Genomic DNA, 21,799 nt, shown 5'->3' on the forward strand with positions numbered 1-21,799 from the left:
AACTACATTTTTGTTTTATTTTATTCCTTTTTCTTTTTTTTAGTGAAAAATAGGCTGCAAAGCCTGGTTGGCCTTGAACTTCTGGTCACAAGCAATTCCTTCCCCTTGGAATTCCAAATAGCTGGAACTAATTTTGTAAACTATGACCAATGTATTTCCAACCCTCTCTCTTACCATGAACTCAACATCCCTGGTAGCTGGGACTACAGATTTGCACCACCACGCCCTTTTTTTTTTTTTTTTTTTTTTTTTTCTTTTTTTTTTTTGGTATTTTTACTAGAGACAGATTTCACTATGTTGGCCAGGCTGGTCTCCAACTCCTGGTTTCAAGTGATCCTCCCATCTCGGCCTCCCAAAGTGCTGGCATTATAGGCATGAGCCACTGTGCCCAGCCTATCTCATATTTTCTTTATCCAGTCATCCATTGATGGACATTTAGTTTGATTCCCTATCTTTGCTATTGTGAATAGTGCTGAGATAATTATACAAATAGAGATATCTTTTTTATATAATGATTCATTTCCCTTATGGTAAATACAGAGTAGTGGAATTGCTGGTGGTTCTAATGGTTCAAATGGTGGTTCTAATTTTATCTCTTTGAAAAATCTCCATACTGTTTTCCATAAAGGTTTACTAATTTACATCCCCACTAACAGTATATAAGTTCTCTCCATGACAAAATCTGGTGTTTATACACATTTTAATCACAGATATTCTGACTGATGTAAGATAATATTTCATTGTGGTTTTAATTTGCATTTCTCTGATGATAAGCAGTATTCAGTACCTTTTCATATGTTTGTTGGCCACCTGTATATTTTCTTTTGAAAAGCGTCTGTGTCCTTTGCCCACTTTTGAACGGTGGTTTGTTCTTGTTGAGTTGCTTGAGTTCCTTGTAGATGATGAACATTACTTCTTTGCTAGACGCATACTTTGCAAATATTTTCTCCCATTCTGTATGTTGTCGGCTTACTCTGTTGATTGTTTCATTTGTTTTGCAGAAGCAATGTCTCATCCATCTATTTTTGTTTTCATTGCATTTCCTTTCAACAACTTACTCATAAATTCTTTGTCTAAATATCCAGAAGAATTTTTCCTAGGTTTTCTTCCAGGATATTTATAGTTTTAGATTTTATGATTAAATCTTGAACCATCTTAAATTAGTTTGGGCATATAGTGAGAGATAGAGGTTCAGGCTCATTCTTCTACATACAGTTATCCAATTTTTCAGCACCATTTATTGAATAGTGTGACCTTTCCCCAGTGTTTATTTCAGTGACTTTGTCGAAGATCAGTTTGTCATAAGTATGAAGCTTCATTTCTGAATACTCCATTCTGTTTTACTGATCTATGTGTCTTTATTTACACCAAAGCTGAGTAAGGACACAACAAAAAAGAAAATGCTGTTACCATGCGTTTTGGTTAATATGCTGTTTTGGTTACCATAGCATTGTAGTTGAAGTCAGATAATGTGATGCTTCCAGATTTTTTCTTTTTACTTAAGATTGCTTTGATTATTTGGCTCTTTTTTGGTTCCATGTGAATTTTAGAATTGTTTACTCTAATTCTGTGAAAAATGATGTTGGTAATTTGATAGGGATCACATTGACTTTGCAGATTGCTTTGTGTAGTATGGTCATTATAACAATATTGATTCTTCCAATTCCTGAGCATGAGATAATTTTCCATATTTGTTTGCATCATCTAAAATTACTTTCATCAGTGTACTGTAGTTCTCCTTGTAGATATCTTTCACCAGCATAGTTACATGTATTCCTAAGTATTGTATATTTTTTTCTAGATATTGTAAATGAATTTGAGTTCTTGGTTTTGTTCTCTTCTTGATCAGTATTGGTGTATAACAATGCTACTGATCTATGTACTTTGATTTTATGTCCTGAAATGTTACCGATGTCAGTTTTCAAGTCTAGGAGCCTTTTGGATGAGTCTTTAGGGTTTTCTATATATAAGATCATATAATCGGCAAATATAGTTTGACTTTCTCTTTTTAAATTTGGATGCCTTTTATTTATGTGTTTTCCCTGACTGCTCTAGAGAGAGCTTCCAATATTATGTTGAATAGGAGTGGTGAACATGGGCATCTTTGGCTTGTTCCAGTTGCTGGGAGAAATGATTTCAACTTTTCCCCATTCAGTAATGATGACTGTTGGTTCGATGTATATGGCTTTTACTACTTTTTAAGTATGTTCCCTCAGTGCCTAGTTTGTTAACAGTTTTTATCACAAAGAGATGATGAATTTTGTCAAAAGCTTTTTCCACATGTATTAAAATGTTTGTTTGTTTGTTTGTTTGTTTTTGAGACCCAGTCTCACTCTGTTGCCCAGGCAGGAGTGCAGTGGCACAATCTTGGCTCACTCCAACCTCTGCCTCCCAGTTTCAAGCGATCCTCCAATCCTCCTCTCTCAGCTCCCCTAGTAGCTGGGATTACAGGCATGCACCACCATGCCTGGCAAATTTTTGTATTTTTAGTAGAGACAGGGTTTCGCCATGTTAGCCAGGCTGGTCTCAAACTCCTGACCTCAGGTAATCCACCTGCCTCAGCCTCCCAAAGTGCTGGGATTACAGGCATGAGCCACTGGCCCAGTCTTTTGTTTTTAATTGTGTTATGCTCATATGTTAGGCCTCAGGGGCATATGGGCATGCATTTGTTGAACCACCTTTGCATTTGTTGAACTACCTTTGCATGACTGGAATAAGACCCACTTCATTGAGGTGTATTACCTTTTTAATGTCCTGTTGGATTGTCTTGTAGTATTTTGTGAAGATTTTTGTATCAATTCTCATCAGGAATATTCGCCTGTAATTTTCTTTTTTGTTGCGTCCTTACCCGGCTTTGGAATCAGGGTGAAATAGGGATCATAGAATCAGTTAAGGAGGATTACCTCCTCTTCAATTTTTTGAATCAGTGTCAGTATAATTATTACTAAATCTTCTTTATATGTCTGGTAGAATGTGGTTGTGAATTCCTCTGGTCCTAGGCATTTTTTGTTACAAGATTCAATTGCACTACTTGTTATTGGTCTGATCAGTATTTCTACTTTTTCTTGGTTGAATCTTGGGAGGTTGTATGTTAACCAAAATTTATCCATTTTTTTAGGTTTGCTAGTTTATACCTGCAGAGATGTTCATTATAGTCTCTAATAATCTTTTATATTTCTGTGGCATCATTTGTCATGTCATTTTTATTGTTTCTGATTTTGTTTGTTCCAATTTTCTTTTTCCTTCATTAATCTTGCTGTGGTCTATCAATTTTGTTTATCTTTTCAAAGAACTAACTTTCCATTTTCTTTATCTTTGTATTTTTCTGTCTCGACTTCACTTAGCTCTTCTCTGATATTTGTTCTTTATTTTCTTATGCTAGCTTTTGGTTTTACTTATTCTTGTTTGCCTGGTTCCTTGAGGTATAATGTTAGGATTTTAAAGTGAAATCCATCTATATTTTTAATGTTGGCATTTAATGCTATAGACTTCCCACTGAGCACAGCTTTTGCCATTTCCCAAATGATTTGGTATATTGTGTCTCTATTTCATGTGTTTCAATGTTTAAAAAATTTCTGCCTTGATTTTGTTCTTTATCCAAAGATTATTCAGAAAGAGATTGTTTAATTTCCAAGTATTTGTATATTTTTGAGACCTCCATTTGGTATTCATTTTTAGTTTAATCCACTGCGGTCTAAGAAGATGCTTGATATTATTTCAGTTTTTAAAAGTTTATAGAGACTGGCCAAGCATTTGAGCAATTTTTGAGAATGTTTCATGTGCCAACAGAAAGAATGTATATTCTATGGTTGTTGGGTAGAATGTTGTGTACATGTCTGTTTAGCATTTAGTCTAGAGGGCAATTTAAGTCCAGAGTTTTTTTGTTGTTGTTGTTTTTTACCACAGTGATCTGTCTAGGGTGGTCACTGGTGTATAATAACTTCTGTTATTGTATTGTTTCTATCACTTTACTTAGGTCCAGTAGTATTTGTTTTATGAATCTGGTTGCTCTGATGTTGGATGCATATATGTTCAGAATTTTGTCACATTTTCTTCTTCAACTGATCTCTTTAACATTGCGCAATGTCTTTCTTTGTCTTATTTCACTGTTGTTTATATAAAGTCTGTCTTATATAAGTATAGCTATCTACTCCTGCTTGCTTTTGTTTTGCATTTGTGTGAAACATCTCTTTATGCCTTTTTGCTTTGAGCCTGTGAATGTCTGTGCTCATTAGGTGGGTTTTGATAGGCAGCACATGGTTGAATATTGTTTTTAATTCATTTTCTCAATTTATATGTTTTAAGTGGAGCATTTAGTTCAAGCTTAATATTAATATGTGAGATTTTGTTCTTTGTTACCTAATTGCTTTGTAGTCCCATTTTTGTGGTTGCTTTAGAAGATCTATGAGTTTTTTACTTTCACTTCTTTTTTATTGTGGCAAGTATCACTCTTTTATTTTCTTGTTTAGAAGTCCTTTGTGAATTTCTTGTAGGGCCAGTACAGTGGTGACACATTTCCTTAGTGTTTGCTTATCTAGGAAAGACTTATTTCTCCTCCATTTACAAAACTCAATTATCAGAACACAAAATTTTTAGCTGGTAGTACTTTTGTTAAAGAAGACTAAAAATAGGACCCCAGTCCCTTCTGGCTTGTAAGATTTCTGTTGAGGAGTACTTTGTTACTCTGACAAGATTTCTTTTACAAGTATTTTGATGTGCCTCTCTTGCTGCTTTTAGGATCTTTTCCTTCATATTGACTTTAGATAGTCTGACGCCTATATGCCTTGGTGATATTCATCTTGCAAAGTATTTTTCAGGTGTTCTCTGAGTTTCTTGTGTCTGGATATCTACACCTCTAGCAAGACTAGAGAAGTTTTCCTGAATTATTTCCTCAAATAAGTTTTCCAAGCTTTTTATTTATTTATCTTCTCCCTCAGGAATGCCTATATCTCTCACAAGTTTCATCATTTTACATAAACCCATGTTTCTCAAAGGCTTTGTTCATTTTTTAAGTTTTCCTTCCTTCCTTTTTTCTTTTCTCTTTCTTCCTCTCTCTTTCTCTCTTTCTTTTCTTTCTTTCTTTCTCTTTCTCTCTCTTTCTCTCTCTCTTTCTCTTTCTTTCTTTCTTTCTTGCTTGCTTGCTATCTTCTAGGTTAATTTAAAAACCTGGCTTCAGTCTCTGAAATGTACTATTCTGCTCGGTCTCATTTAGAGCTTTCAACTCTATTTTGTAATTCCTTCAGTAAATTTTTAGTTTCAGAAATTCTGTACTTTTTAAAATGTCACCTACCTGTTTTTTCATATCCCAAATTGTTTTTCTGATTTATTTGTCTTGGTTTTAAACTTTGTCTTGAATCTTATTGAGCTTCTTTACAATCCTTATTTTAAATTATTTTTCTGTCATTTCAGAATTTCCATTTTGGTTAGGATTCATTGTTGGAAAGGTAATGTGATCCTCTATTGGTGTCACACACTCTGTTTTTTCATAATGTATGAGTTTTTACATTAGTTCCTTCTTTTCTGGAGAAGCTGTCACTTCTTGTTTTTTAATTTACTTTCATTTGGATGGAACTTGTCCTTCATGGATGGTGTGACTGTGATTTTAGTATATGTTGAATAGCATCCTTTGGCTTTGGTTATTTAGGACTGTGCACATTTGTCAGGTTTTGAATCGGGTTGTGCAGTTCAACAGGCCAGTATGCGGTGCTTATGGGTAAGAGCCAGTTACAACAGAAGCAGATAAGTATGTGCTCAATTTTTGTTTACAGAAGATGTTCTCTATTGTTTCAGCAGGTGGGATGGTCTGTGGAATGTCAAGTGATCTGAGTTCCCTATTAAGTGGGAAGGGGAAGAGATGCAGTGTGGAGTGGCAGGGGAGAGTTGACAAAGTTAGGCAGAGTTGAACTGCTAAGCTTACCCACTTGCCCACAAATTCTACAATGACAAGTTCAGGCACCAGACATGACTGGGTGGCTAGGGAAGCTCCTGGTGAAATATGCCCTGGTCTGTGCTGTGCACTGGGGGATGGGGCTGGACCATCTCCACATTCTAGGCAGGCAGGAACATGTCACCTCATGTCTTGGGGCTTGTGACTCTCAGTTTAGACGGTCATTGTTGTCTATCTCTAGATCATAATGCAGCTGAGAGTCACAGAAAACAACTGTCCCATGTTTCTCTGTGAGAGTGGCTTCAGGGCAGAGCTTCTTCCCTCAACCCAATGCAGACAGCTTTATGGCTCGTTTGTTCTCCAATGTAGAAATGCTGCTGCCTCATATAGAGAGGTGGAGGGATTCTGCTTTCCCACACAGGCAAGGGGGTTTCAAATGTGGTGATGTTAGCTGGATGAGCCACCGGACCTCACACCCCAAGGGAGGTCAACATGCTCCTGTGGTGATGAACTAGGCTATGCAATTCTCAGGCCCCTAAATGGACCCCTGGATTGCATGCACAAGTATAGGAGGGCCTGGACTGGAACTGAACTAGTTGACTTGTCCTCAGGTCCCAAGGTTTCTGGCGCTGGCTGTGGTAAGTAGGGTCAGGCTGGTTCCAAGGTCACCAGCAGAATGCTCAGGTGTGGTCAGGTAAACTCTCAAGTAGCAGCAGAACACTCAGGCTGTGGCAGCCCCAGGGCAGATTGAGACCTCAGAAGGGTACTGGGCTGCACCTGAAATGAGCAGTTGGGAACAGGGTAACTATTGCAGGCTGGGCACTGAAGAAGACAGGATCCCTCAGTGGGATAAGTGGAGACAGGCTTCTGTGAGAGGGACATGTGTCTCCCTCTCACAAGAGCAGTGGCAGTATATGTCATTTTGGTGCACAAAGTGGTGCCAGTTCTCCTCACTCGCTTTCTGGTCCAGTGGCAGTGGTGGTATCAATGATGGCAGGAGCCTCAGGGCAGAACACAAGCCTCTCCAGGATGGGCTCTCAGAAGGACACCCAGCCACAGCCAAAATGCTCACAATGGAGCAGGGAGCTGCACTGCTGACCTGCTGCTAGAGAGGGCAGGCCTCCTTTAGCAGGAGCAGTCCACTCAGGCAGCTGTAAGGTGCATGGTTCGCTCATGCCTCCCTCCTTCAGAAGTGGCAGTGTCGTTCCTTGGTGCATGCAAAGATGTCTGGACTCCTCATTCCCTCCCAGGCCTGGAGGTCATGGCAGTAGTAGAGGCAGTGGGAGCCCCAGGGAAAAAATGCAGGTCTCTGGGAACTGGGTTCTCATAAGAGCACTGGGCCATAGCCAAAATGCTCAAGTAGGAACAGGGTAATTGCATTTTCCTTTCTTTCTATGATTTCTGTCACTTCTCTGATGAATTCTTGTGTGCTGTCTTAGACAATCTGTTCAAAATATGAATTTTGCTTATTATTTTGATTTCTGTCTATGAAAGAGGTGCACACTAACTGCTTCTAATCAGCCATCTTAAAGCAGAACATTTTGATTTTTGAAGTGTTTAACATCAAAGTAAATTTCAGAGCAAAGTATGTTACCAAGACTAATTTAATAATGTTGAGGGGGCGGAGCAAGATGGCTGAACAGGAACAGCTCCAGTCTCCAGCTCCCAGTGCAAGCGACACAGAAGACAGGTGATTTCTGCATTATCAACTGAGGAACTGGGTTCATCTCAGTGGGGAGTGCCAGACAATCGGTGCTGGTCAGCTGTTGCAGCCTGACCAGCGACAGCTGAAGCAGGGCGAGGCATTGCCTCACCTGGGAAGCGCAAAGGGAAAGGGAATCCCTTTTCTAAGCCAGGGGAACTGAGACACACAACACCTGGAATATCGGGTAACTCCCACCCCAATACTGCACTTTAAGCAAATGGGCACACCAGGAGTTATATCCACACCTGGCCAGGAGGGTCACATGCCCACGGAGCCTTCATCATTGCTAGCAGAGCAGTCTGATCTAACCACAAGGCAGCAGCCAGGCTGGGGGAGGGGCGCCCACCATTGCCTAGGCTTAAGTCAGGAAACAAAGCCCTGGGAATGTGGAACTGGGTGGAGCTCACAGCAGTTCAAGGAGGCCTGCCAGTCTCTGTAGACTCCACCTCTGGGGACAGGGCACAGCTAAACAACAACAACAACAAAAAGCAGACGAAACCTCTGCAGATGCAAGCAACTCTGTCTGACAGATTTGAAGAGAGCGATGGATCTCCCAACACAGAGGTTGAGATCTGAGAACTGACAGACTGCCTGCTCAAGTGGGTCCCTGACCCCTGAGTAGCCTAACTGGGAGACATCCACTAGGGGCAGACCGACACCCCACACCTCACACAGTGGAGTACACCCCTGAGAGGAAGCTTCCAAAGCAAGAATCAGACAGGTACACTTGCTGTTCAGTAGTATTCTATCTTCTGCAGCCTCTACTGCTGATACCCAGGCAAACAGAGTCTGGAGTGGACCTCAAGCAATCTCCAACAGACCTACAGCTGAGGGTCCTGACTGTTAGAAGGAAAACTAACAAACAGGAAGGACACCCACACCAAAACCCAATCAGTACGTCACCATCATCAAAGACCAGAGGCAGATAAAACCACAAAGATGGGGAAAAAGCAGGGCAGAAAAGCTGGAAATTCAAAAAATAAGAGCACATCTCCCCCTCCAAAGGAACGCAGCTCATCGCCAGCAACGGATCAAAGCTGGACCAAGAATGAATTTGAAGAGATGAGAGAAGAAGGCTTGTGTCCATCAAACTTCTCAGAGCTAAAGGAGGAATTACATACCCAGCGCAAAGAAACTAAAAATCTTGAAAAAAGAGTGGAAGAATTCAAAACCAGAATAATTAATGCAGAGAGGGCCATAAACGAATGGACAGAGATGAAAAGCATGACACGAGAAATACAGGACAAATGCACAACCTTCAGTAACCGACTCGATTAACTGGAAGAAAGAGTATCAGCGATTGAGGATCAAAGGAATGAAATGAAGTAAGAAGAGAAATCAAAAGAAAAAAGAAGCAAAAGGAATGAACAAAGCCTGCAAGAAGTATGGGATTATGTAAAAAGACCAAATCTACATCTGATTGGGGTGCCTGAAATTGAGGGGGAAAATGGAACCAAGTTGGAAAACACTCTTCAGGATATCATCCAGGAGAACTTCCCCAACCTAGTAGGGCAGGCCAACATTCAAATTCAGGAAATACAGAGAACGGCACAAAGATACTCCTCGAGAAGAGCAACTCCAAGACACATAATTGCCAGATTCACCAAAGTTGAAATGAAGGAAAAAATCTTAAGGGCAGCCAGAGAGAAAGGTCGGGTTACCCACAAAGGGAAGCCCATCAGACTAACAGCAGATCTCTCGGCAGAAACTCTCCAAGCCAGAAGAGAGTGGGGGCCAATATTCAACATTCTTAAAGAAAAGAATTTTCAACCCAGCATTTCATATCCAGCCAAACTAAGTTTCATAAGTGAAGGAGAAATAAAATCCATTACAGACAAGCAAATACTTAGAGATTTTGTCCCCAACAGGCCTGCCTTACAAGAGGCCCTGAAGGAAGCATTAAACATGGAAAGGAACAACCAGTACCAGACATTGCAAAAACATGCCAAAATGTAAAGACCATCGAGGCTAGGAAGAAACTGCATCAACTAACGAGCAAAATAACCAGTTAATATCATAATGGCAGGATCAAGTTCACACATAACAATATTAACCTTAAATGTAAATGGACTAAATGCTCCAATTAAAAGACACAGACTGGCAAACTGGATAAAGAGTCAAGACCCATCCGTCTGCTGTATTCAGGAGACCCATCTCACACACAGAGACATACATAGGCTCAAAATAAAGGGATGGAGGAAGATCTACCAAGCAAATGGAGAACAAAAAAAAGCAGGGGTTGCAATCCTAGTCTCTGATAAAACAGACTTTAAACCATCAAAGATCAAAAGAGACAAAGAAGGTCATTACATAATAGTAAAGGCATCAATTCAACAGGAAGAGCTAACTATCCTAAATATATATGCACCCAATACAGGAGCACCCAGATTCATAAAGCAAGTCCTTAGAGACTTACAAAGAGACTTAGACTCCCATACAATAATAATGGGAGACTTCAACACCCCACTGTCAACATTACACAGATCAATGAGACAGAGAGTTAACAAGGATATCCAGGAATTGAACTCATCTCTGCAGCAAGCAGACCTAATAGACATCTACAGAACTCTCCACCCCAAATCAACAGAATATACATTCTTCTCAGCACCACATCACACTTATTCCAAAATTGACCACATAATTGGAAGTAAAGCACTCCTCAGCAAATGTACAAGAACAGAAATTATAACAAACTGTCTCTCAGACCACAGTGCAATCAAACTAGAACTCAGGACTAACAAACTCAATCAAAACCGCTCAACTACATGGAAACTAAATAACCTGCTCCTGAATGACTACTGGGTACACAACGAAATGAAGGCAGAAATAAAGATATTCTTTGAAACCAATGAGAACAAAGATACAACATACCAGAATCTCTGGGACACATTTAAAGCAGTGTGTAGAGGGAAATTGATAGCACTAAATGCCCACAAGAGAAAGCTGGAAAGATCTAAAATTGACACTCTAACATCACAATAAAAAGAACTAGAGAAGCAAGAGAAAACACCTTCAAAAGCTAGCAGAAGACAAGAAATAACTAAGATCAGAGCAGAACTGAAGGAGATAGAGACACAAAAAACTCTCCAAAAAATCAGTGAATCCAGGAGTGGGGTTTTTGAAAAGATCAACAAAATTGATAGACCACTAGCAAGACTAATAAAGAAGAAAGGAGAGAAGAATCAAATAGATGCAATAAAAAATGATATAGGGGATATCACCACCGACCTCACAGAAATACAAACTACCATCAGAGAATACTATAAACACCTCTACGCAAACAAACTAGAAAATCTAGAAGAAATGGATAATTTCCTGGACACTTACACTCTCCCAAGAATAACCAGGAAGAAGCTGAATCTCTGAATAGACCAATAGCAGACTCTGAAATTGAGGCAATAATTAATAGCCTACCAACCAAAAAAAGTCCAGGAACAGGTAGATTCACAGCTGAATTCTACCAGAGGTACAAGGAGGAGCTGGTACCATTCCTTCTGAAACTATTCCAATCAATAGAAAAAGAGGGAATCCTCCCTAACTCATTTTATGAGGCCAACATCATCCTGATACCAAAGCCTGGCAGATACACAACAAAAAAAGAGAATTTTAGACCAATATCCCTGATGAACATTGATGCAAAAATCCTCAATAAAATACTGGCAAACCGATCCAGCAGCACATCAAAAAGCTTATCCACCATGATCAAGTTGGCTTCATCCCTGGGATGCAAGGCTGGTTCAACATACACAAATCAATAAACATAATCCAGCATATAAACGGAACCAAAGACAAAAACCACATGATTATCTCAATAGATGCAGAAAAGGCCTTTGACAAAATTCAACAGCCCTTCATGCTAAAAATGCTCAATAAATTCGGTATTGATGGAACATCTCTCAAAATCATAAGAGCTATTTATGACAAACCCACAGCCAATAGCATACTGAATGGGCAAAAACTGGAAACATTCCCTTTGAAAACTGGCACAAGACAGGGATGCCCTCTCTCACCACTCCTATTCAACATTGTGTTGGAAGTTCTGGCTAGGGCAATCAGGCAAGAGAAAGAAATCAAGGGTATTCAGTTAGGAAAAGAAGAAGTCAAATTGTCCCTGTTTGCAGATGACATGATTGTATATTTAGAAAACCCCATTGTCTCAGCCCAAAATCTCCTTAAGCTGATAAGCAACTTCAGCAAAGTCTCAGGATACAAAATTAATGTGCAAAAATCACAAGCATTCTTATATACCAGTAACAGACAAACAGAGAGCCAAATCATGAGTGAACTTCCATTCACAATTGCTTCAAAGAGAATCAAATACCTAGGAATCCATCTTACAAGGAATGTAAAGGACGTCTTCAATGAGAACTACAAACCACTGCTCAGTGAAATAAAAGAGGACACAAACAAATGGAAGAACATACCATGCTCATGGATAGGAAGAATCAATATCGTGAAAATGGCCATACTGCCCAAGGTAATTTATAGATTCAATGCCATCCCCATCAAGCTACCAATGAGTTTCTTCACAGAATTGGAAAAAAACTGCTTTAAAGTTCATATGGAACCAAAAAAGAGCCCGCATTGCCAAGACAATCCTAAGTCAAAAGAACAAAGCTGGAGGCATCACGCTACCTGACTTCAAACTATACTACAAGGCTACAGTAACCAAAACAGCATGGTACTGGTACCAAAACAGAGATATAGACCAACGGAACAGAACAGAGTCCTCAGAAATAATACCACACATCTACAGCCATCTGATCTTTGATAAACCTGAGAAAACAAGAAATGGCGGAAGGATTCCCTCTTTAATAAATGGTGCTAGGAAATATGGCTAGCCATAAGTAGAAAGCTGAAACTGGATCCTTTCCTTACTCCTTATACGAAAATTAATTCAAGATGGATTAGAGACTTAAATGTTAGACCTAATACCATAAAAACCCTAGAGGAAAACCTAGGTATTACCATTCAGGACAGAGGCATGGGGAAGGACTTCATGTCTAAAACACCAAAAGCAATGGCAACAAAAGCCAAAATTGACAAATGGGATCTAATTAAACTAAAGAGCTTCTGCACAGCAAAAGAAACTACCATCAGAGTGAACAGGCAACCTACAGAATGGGAGAAAATTTTTGCAATCTACTCATCAGACAAAGGGCTAATATCCAGAACCTACAAAGAACTCAAACAAATTTACGAGAAAAAAATAAACAACCCCATCAAAAAGTGGGCAAAGGATATGAACAGACATTTCTCAAAAGAGGACATTCACACAGCCAACAGACACATGAAAAATGCTCATCTTCACTGGCCATCAGAGAAATGCAAATCAAAACCACAATGAGATACCATCTCCCACCAGTTAGAATGGCGATCATTAAAAAGTCAGGAAACAACAGGTGCTGGAGAGGATGTGGAGAAATAGGAACACTTTTACACTGTTGGTGGGATTGTAAACTAGTTCAACCATTATGGAAAACTGTATGGTGATTCCTCAAGGATCTAGAACTATAAGTACCATATGACCCAGCCATCCCATTACTGAGTATATACCCAAAGGATTATAAATCATGCTGCTATAAAGACACATGCACACGTATGTTTATTGTGGCACTATTCACAATAGCAAAGACTTGGAATCAACCCAAATGTCCATCAGTGACAGACTGGATTAAGAAAATGTGGCACATATACACCATGGAATACTATGCAGCCATCAAAAAGGATGAGTTTGTGTCCTTTGTAGGGACATGGATGCAGCTGGAAACCATCATTCTCAGCAAACTATCGCAAGAACAGAAAACCAAACACCGCATGTTCTCACTCATAGGTGGGAACTGAAGAATGAGATCACTTGGACTCGGGAAGGGGAACATCACACACCGGGGCCTATCACGGGGAGGGGGCAGGGGGGAGGGATTGCATTGGGAGTTATACCTGATGTAAATGACGAGTTGAAGGGTGCTGGCGAGTTGATGGGTGTAGCACACCAACATGGCACAAATATACATATGTAACAAACCTGCACGATATGCACATGTACCCTAGAACTTAAAGTATAATAAAAATAAAAAATAAATAATGTTAAGGGGTAAATTAATCAAGAGAATATAAACACTGTAAATGTTTATGCCTCTAATAAAAGAAATTCAAAATTCATGAAACAAGAACTTTTAGATCTTCAATGACAAAATAAACAAATCTAAAAGCAAAAGTAGAAATTTTATTACCCGGTCTCAATACTCAATAAGGGAAAAAATACACGCAAAATAAGTAAGAATACAGTAGACTTCAACAACACTATCAACCACTCTAGGCCTGCCGAAAGCCGTACATGTGCTAAAAAACAACAGCATATTTCTAGCCCAAGGAAAGACTGACATTCAAAATTTGAGGTACAGTGTCTACCGAATGTGTTTTGCTAAGAATATGTAGTGTTATTCATTTCACTTTGCACTGTTTCTGATTCTCTTTTTTTGATTGGAATTAAAAAAGAATGCAATTATCAGATCAATTGCTGTAAATCATTGCCTGGGAGCATATTAACTTTTTCCAAGATCAACAGCCTAGCAGTTGCAATTGTAAATGCTACTTGTTTGAACTTTTAGTAGCTTACAGTTATTCTCCAAGATCCATCCTGTTTCTACAGGTGTTAGACTGGAGAATTGTATTAGGGATCTCTAGAGGGACAGAACTAATAAGATATAGGCATGTATGAAATACAGTTTATTAAATAGAATTGACTCACACAATTACAGGGTGATAGGCTGTCTGCAAGCTGAGGAGCAAGGAAGTCAGTAGTGGCTCTGTCCAAGTCCCAAAACCTCAAAAGTAGGGAAGCCGACAGTGCAGCCTTCAGTTAGTGTCTGAAGGCCCCAGAGCCCCTGGTAAACCACTAGTGTAAGTCCAAGAGTCCAAAACCCAAAGAACTTGTAGTATGATGTTTGAGGACCGGAAGAATCCAGCACGGGAGAAAGTTTTAGGTCAGAAGACTCAGCAAGTCAGCTTCTTCTGCCCTCTTTATTCTAGCCGCTCTGGTAGCTATTTGGATGCCCAACCATACTGAGCGTAGATCTGCTGCTCTCAGTCCACTGAACAATTGATAATCTCCTTTGACAATACCATCACAGACATATCAAGGAACAATACTTTGCATCCTTCCCTCCAATCAAGTTGATGCTTAATATTAACCATCACAAGTAAATCAACATATGATTGAAACTATCATCACTTAGGTTATTTAGATATTTCATTATGTCACCAATCTCTATCTGTTTCAATGTGATTTTTAAAGATTTACTATCTTCTATTAGAGGATCAGTTTTATGGTTTTCCACATATCATTACATACTACATCCAAAAGGTCTAGGAAGCAATATAGATGCTTCTTGAATAATAATGCATTATGTCTCTAAAAATCCATCATAAACTGAAAATATTGTAATATTGAAAATACATAGAATGCTTCTAACCAACTGAACATCATAGTTTAGCCTAACTTAGGTTAAACATGCTGAGAACACTTATATTAGCTTATAGTTGGGCAAGATTATCTAAAACAAAGCCTACTTTATAACAAAGTGTTGAAAGGCTCACATTATTTATTCACTATGGTACATTGGACAATATGAATTGTTTTAGTAATATCATGGTTGACTGGAAGCTGCAGCTCGCTGCCACTACTCTGCCTCATGAAGGAGTACCTTATCACATATTGATAGCCCAGGAAAATATTGAAATTCCAAGTTTCAAATAAGGTTTTCACTGAGTATTGGTTTCACTCCTTGGTAAAATAATCTTAAAATGAACCATTGTAAGTCAGAGACTGTTTGTGTAGTAATTACTTCTGATCATAGACTCAGAGGCCAGGGAATGACCAATAGATGGATCCATGAGAGAACAGACCCTACTGAAAACCAGATTTCAGTCAGGACTTTATTACCTGTTCCCATCTGCCCCACATTTTAACAAAGGCGGACTGCTTGTGGGAGACATGATGGTCCAGTTATCAATAGCATCAAAATGCCCAGACATTCTCTTATTCCCAGGAGTTGTCACCCAAGTCAATGGCCAGAAATCTACTTTCAAAAGACTGGAACAATCAGTAGAATATACAAACACTCCTTGACTTACAATGGGATAACACTCTAACAAACTCATCATAAATTGAAAATATCATTAATCAAAAGTGTGCTCTGACTTATGATGTATTGAACTATGAGTTTATCCAGATGTAACCACATTACAAGAGGAGGAATGTGCTGAATGCATATTGCTTTTGCACCATGGTAAAGTCAAAAAAATTTAAATAGAACTATTATAAATGGGGTACTCTTGGCATATTTCCCACAGGAAAGATAGGTGTTGCAGATGGGTTCCTTATACCTGGGGTCCTGTCCATGTCCTCAGTTAGAAGGTTCTAGGTAGGAAAATTGGCTCAACTCAGAAAACTGGAAAAGGGAGATGATGATATTTCATTGAGGCCACTGCCTATACTTTCTGCTCCTCCACTCCTGCTTTCTTGTGATTGCAGCAAGCAACCCCCTTGTTCGCTGCCTATTAATTTGCTCTTAAGGACACCATTTCCATAACTCCCTACAGGTGAAGCCTCTTTGGCTCCTAGTTTACCCTTGCTAGTTTTTAAATAATTGCTGCCCCCTGGCTTCTGGCAGTTATTTGCCTCAACTTTCTATCTGTTACTTCAAAGGTCTATCACCCTCACAACCACTAGACAATCCAGCTCTTTGACTGTCTCTCCTATCCTCACACCTGCTCTGAATAGGAGAACCATAACTAAACATTTTAGTAATACTGGTGCCCCCACTCACTAGTGCATTCATTGGTGAATGTTGTGTTTTCTGGGGCATTCCACAGAGCATATTTCTCTGGTGACTCTTTTGGCCTCATATAATATGTCGATTTCAGCATTCCCAGTTGCTTCACCTTTGCGTTCCTCAAGTGCATTGCAATGCCCAGCTGCCAGGGAAACTCAGGCACTACCACTTGACTCATCATCATCCATCACATTTTCCAGGCTTCAAAGAGTCACTGGCATAGTGAGTCTGACCCATCTCCAGGAATTCTGATCAGGGTATTCAATACGGTGTCCATAATAATTTTCCCAAGTCAATAAATTCTTGCTTATTCTCTATTTTCTTATGTCTTATGATCTTATCCTCTTGATTAAGCTCCCTTAATTTTCAAACTCCTGGCTTATTCCAGTACACACTATGTATTTCTTGCAGCTTGTTCATGCCATAATCATACTGGAATTTAACCTTAGTTACAAGCCTGACAATCTAGAGAGGGCCATAACCATAGAATGTATGGGTAACCATACAATCTAGAAAGGGCAGTAACCATAGTCTTTATTATCTTCCTGTGTAAGAGTAGTGTTAGCTCTCATGTTACAAATAAAGGAGTGAGCTAGTTTGCAAAATACATCTTCATGTACATCCATTCAGATACCCATATCCCATGTTTCATTGTCCCAGATTTTCTAAACCAGAGTGCACACCTTGGTATAATAGTTCTGTCTTGTTAAGCATTAAACAATCATGGTGTTCTGAGACTCAATTTTCTTTTTCTTCTTTTCTTTCCTTTTATTTTTTTCTTTTAATACAGTGGTCCCATCTTGGCTCACTGCAAGCTCCACTAGGCTGGAGTGCAATGGCACTATCTTGACTCACTGCAAGCTCCACCTCGCATGCTCAAGCGATTCTCCCACCTCAGCCTCCCCAGTAGCCAGAACTACAGGCATGCACCACCACACTTGGCTAATTTTTGTACTTTTTATAGAGACAGAGTTTCCCTATGTTGCCCAGGCTGGTCTCAATGCTGGGCTCAAGAGACCTCCCTGCCTCAGCCTCCCAGAATACTGGGATTACAGGCATAAGCCACTGCACCCAGCCAAAACTCAATTTTCATGCCCAAGTTTACTCCCCAGTTGTCGTTACCCTTTTTACTTCAGGAGATAAGAGCATCTTTGCAAGCTTTGCAATCTATCACATTTCATTTTTACTATTTGTTAACTGCTTTCATTTTGTCATTATTACTCTATGTGGTTTCAATATAGCATAGCAATAATCAGTCAGCTCCACTGTCCTTCCTGCCATTGTCCACCCCTCCACATATCTTTCAAATGCCTAAAAGAGTTGTACCAGCCAGGGCATTTCCCTCCACAAGTGCGTTTTCTCACATCACAATTGGTAAAATTTTCAACATTGGGTCACTTCCTTGTGCTAGGGGATTAAATGTGTCCCATAAATGTATCATTTCACTCTCATTATGATCTGTGTTGGGTTTAGTGCTCTACAAAGCAGACAACTAGATAGGATTAATCATCAGATAGGCTTATTGGGGAAAAAATGTGAAATGTAAAGGATAAGAAGGGAGAAAAACATGAAAAGAATCTTTAGACCATGATTCAGCTCTGACAACCAAGAAAAGAGAGAGAAAAGGAAAGATTGCCTAAGAAAAGTATCAGCCCTCAGTGCAGCTCTGAGAAAGTCTTAACCAGGCCAGTTCAGAATCCTCATGCAAAAGTTGACCATTAAACGAGTTTCATTTCTGGCCAGAATGGGCTAGCTCTCGTCCTCTTACTGTGTCTGGTCATTGTCTGGGAGCAGCCAAGGGAACCATGAACTTTGTGTGAAGGTAAAGGTGCATCTAATGGTGTAGAAGCCAGAGGACATCAGTCAACAATGCTACTCATATCAGGTTCCCTTGAAGGGATATGTGAAAGGTACACATATATTTTTACAATTTTTTATTTTTCTAGGCTGTAATATGTAAGTGATTTCTGCTGGAATAACATGTCATCATTATTGAATTTCATTGAACTGCCCTCTTACCATAGTTGTTTTTGTTTTTTGTTGTTGTTGTTGTTTTTGTTTGTTTTTGTCAGAGTCTCGCTCTTTCACCTAGGTTGGAGTGCAGTAGTGTAATCACAGTTCACTGGAGCCTCAAATTCCTGGGATCAAGCAGTCCTCCCAGCTCAGCCTCACAAGCATCTGGGACTATCAACATGAGCCATCATGCCTACCTAATTTTATTTTTATTGATTTGTAGTTTTTATAGAGATAGGGTCTCACTATGTTGCCCAGGCTGGTCTCAAACTCCTGGCCTCAAGAGATCCTCCTACTTTGGCCTTCCAAAGCGCTTGGATTACAAGTGTAAGCCACTGTGCCCAGCTGGTAATTCTTATTTAATGCGAACACTATCTTCTTGTAATTTTATAGAAAATGTCAAATGTATATTTTCTTAAATTATCTTAATGTTCTCAACTATATTGTTAGTAAAAAAAAAAAAAAGTAGTCTTATGAGTACAAAGGGCATGGGGTCTTTTCTCTTTATTAATTTCTAAGTGAAAAAAAATTGAAGTTTGTGTGAAAGGCCAGACTAATAAGAAAGATACATTACATTATTTTCATTTTACCTGAGAACTGATAGGGTTTACTTTTTACATGTAACTGGAAGAGGAGCTGACATTATATAATGTATAATAGACTTTCTAGCAACTGGTATTCCTGCACCTGAAATTAATACTTATATTTCAAGGAATGTCCCAACTATTTAATGACATAATCTGAGCATGTGTTTAATGGAAAGTGGCCTGGAAAATATTGAAATACAAGACAATAATAGATTAAGCCTTATTTTGCCCATTCATTGCTTAGGATTATTTTTTAAGAAAAAAGAAAGAAAAGAAAACTCTCAAAGTAAAAATTTCACAGGGAAAAATTTCTATATCTACCTCCTGCCTACAGTGTCTTTATATCTGATCATCTAAAGATTTTGCTGAAGCTGCCTACATTCTTGTGTGGGTGTGGTAGTAGTAGTGGATGAGTAGTTATGGTAGAGATAGATGCTGGTAATATAAATAAAGCCAGTGAGTCTGTCAGGGTCTCAGAAAGGGGAAAAAAGGCACAAAGAAATGTGAATCTGAAGACAATTTAATGAAGCTATTATTGAGTAGTAGGTTGTTTTAAGAAAATAAAACTGGATATTGAAAAAATAATGCATGCTGGGCACTCAGAGACTACTATCAGGAAGCCTTTATCAGCCCCTTGGCCTGAAGAAAGAAGGCAAGACAAGCCTGTTACTATATTTCCCTAAGAGATGTAGTTGTAGCAGGTGGGTGACCAGAGAAGGGACACATCCAGTGAGAACCCCAATGTCAAAGCAGGCTGGAAGTAGAATAATAAATAGCCCAAATGCTCTCTCCTCTTGAACTATAATCTGTCACGGCATCACATTGGCTCAATTCAACTGAACACCAAAAGACAAAGGAGTTTGGGCTTACAATATGTGAAAGTCAGCCCTCCAGTTTACAGAGCAGTGCACAAAGGACAGAGGGCAAATCTGGGGAGGCAAATGGCACAAGCACCAGATCCTTCTAGCTAGATGAACCTTTTGGGTTCTGTCTGTCCAAGCTGAGTCATCTCATAGTCCACCTAAATCCTCATCATTTTCTGATTTGACTTTATTTGTCTGAATTGCTTTCTTTTCCGGCCTCTATATTCCATATTACTGGAGTAATGTTTGTTCAGGGAGACTGACTTTGCTCCCAAGTTACGGCTAACGATGTGTAAGCATGACCTATAATTCATGTCCCAATCACTCATTTCTCTGATTGAATGTATGTGTGTGTGTGTATGTGTGGGTGTGTGATTATATTCATTTTTATTTTGTGAGATAGATAAATCATTAAGTTCTTTAAATCCAATTTGGTTTGGCAGAAAATTCTTCCATATTCTCAAATATATTTATATATTTAGGTTTTGTCAATATTTTAGGCTACTGTGATTTTTTGTATCTTTTCTGAAGCTTTCACAATTATTTACATACAAATATAAAAAGGGAATCCCAAAGGTATGCACTTACTCGTTTATCCTCTTTGAAATTTTACTATCCAGTTTAGGAGAAGCTGAGGTTCATGGACGTCACAGAGAAGGTCTCTAGGATCTTATTTCTTTTGTAAGAGCAAAGAGCACCTTTTGGAAGGCTGCCCTAAGTCTTTGGTCTGAAGTGCATAAACTATAGGGTTGAGGGAAGGGGGGATGATGTTGTGCAACACATTAAGTAGAACTGGAATCAAAGTAGCCCTCATCTCTGTCAGATGAGTTACTGAAATCACTACAACAATAGTGTAAAAGAAAAGGATGAGGGTAAGATGTGAACTACAAGTGCTCAGGGCCTTGGCTGCAGCTTCAACTGAGTTCAGTCTAAGTACAGAGTACAGAATCAAAATATATGACAGTATAATAAGACTTAGATCACTCCCCATTTCAAGCCATGCCAGGACAAACTGGCAAATGCTGTTTGGCCTCCTGTCATCACAAGCCAGGCTGTGACCCCAAGGTTAGAGCACAGGCAGTGTTCAATTTCATTCCTGGAGCAATAGTCATGCTGTGCTGCAAGCACAGGCACCGGGATGACAAATAAGCCATTTCTCAGCACCATGAACAGGTTAGCTTTTAAGATTAAGGAACTGGTGACAACGGATGGATAGCGAAGAGGGTGACAAATAGCCACATATCTATCAAAAACCATGCAGAGGAAGATACCAGACTCCATGCCCACAAAGAAGTGAATGGCATAAATCTGAGCAAAGCACTCAGGGAGGCTAATGACCTTGGCATCAAACCAGAAGATGGCCAGGTTCTTAAGCGTGATAGTAGTGGCCAGACCCATGTCAACCACAGAGAGGATGCCAAGGAAAAGGTACATGGGCTGCTGCAAAGAAGCGTTCTGCCAGGTGATGAGGAGGATGAGGGTATTTGCACCAAGTGCTGAGAGATACAGTAGTGCCAGGGGCAGAGATAGCCAGTGCTGCCAGCTGTGAATACCTGGGAATCCCAGCAGGATAAACTCAGAGACCTGGAATTTGGAGCTATTGGAGACTTTGAGAGATGCAGACATATGATTCATGATTCAACATGAATTTCAAATCTCTATTTGTATTGTTCTCAGTTATCACAGGTTGGAATCACCACAGAAATAAAATTGTAGTGTTTTTCTAAGTCTTTCTTCTTCTCTTTAGAAATTATACAGATTAAATGGATGTGCTTGTTTTCCTCGTGTTTGTCTCAATGTTACTTGACTCAGAGGTTTATCAACTAATAATAACTAGGTTTTTAAAATGAAAAATTATAGGAGATGAAATTTATAGCTGCATCATTTCAAGTTGATGTAGATGTCCG

The 21,799-nt window shown here is 39.3% G+C and overlaps 1 protein-coding gene across 1 annotated transcript; it reads right to left on the reverse strand.

Annotated features, from left to right (window-relative positions):
- Positions 1 to 20,554: 20,554 nt before the first annotated feature.
- Positions 20,555 to 21,527, reverse strand: LOC126935120 (olfactory receptor 56B1). The gene is given in 3 exon segments (XM_050756328.1): positions 20,555 to 20,613; positions 20,616 to 20,945; positions 20,948 to 21,527. Coding segments are annotated over 3 exon segments (969 nt in total).
- Between the last annotated feature and the right edge of the window lie 272 nt (positions 21,528 to 21,799).

The sequence above is a fragment of the Macaca thibetana genome, chromosome 14, assembly GCF_024542745.1.
Source record: "Macaca thibetana thibetana isolate TM-01 chromosome 14, ASM2454274v1, whole genome shotgun sequence".
NCBI lineage: Eukaryota > Metazoa > Chordata > Mammalia > Primates > Cercopithecidae > Macaca > Macaca thibetana.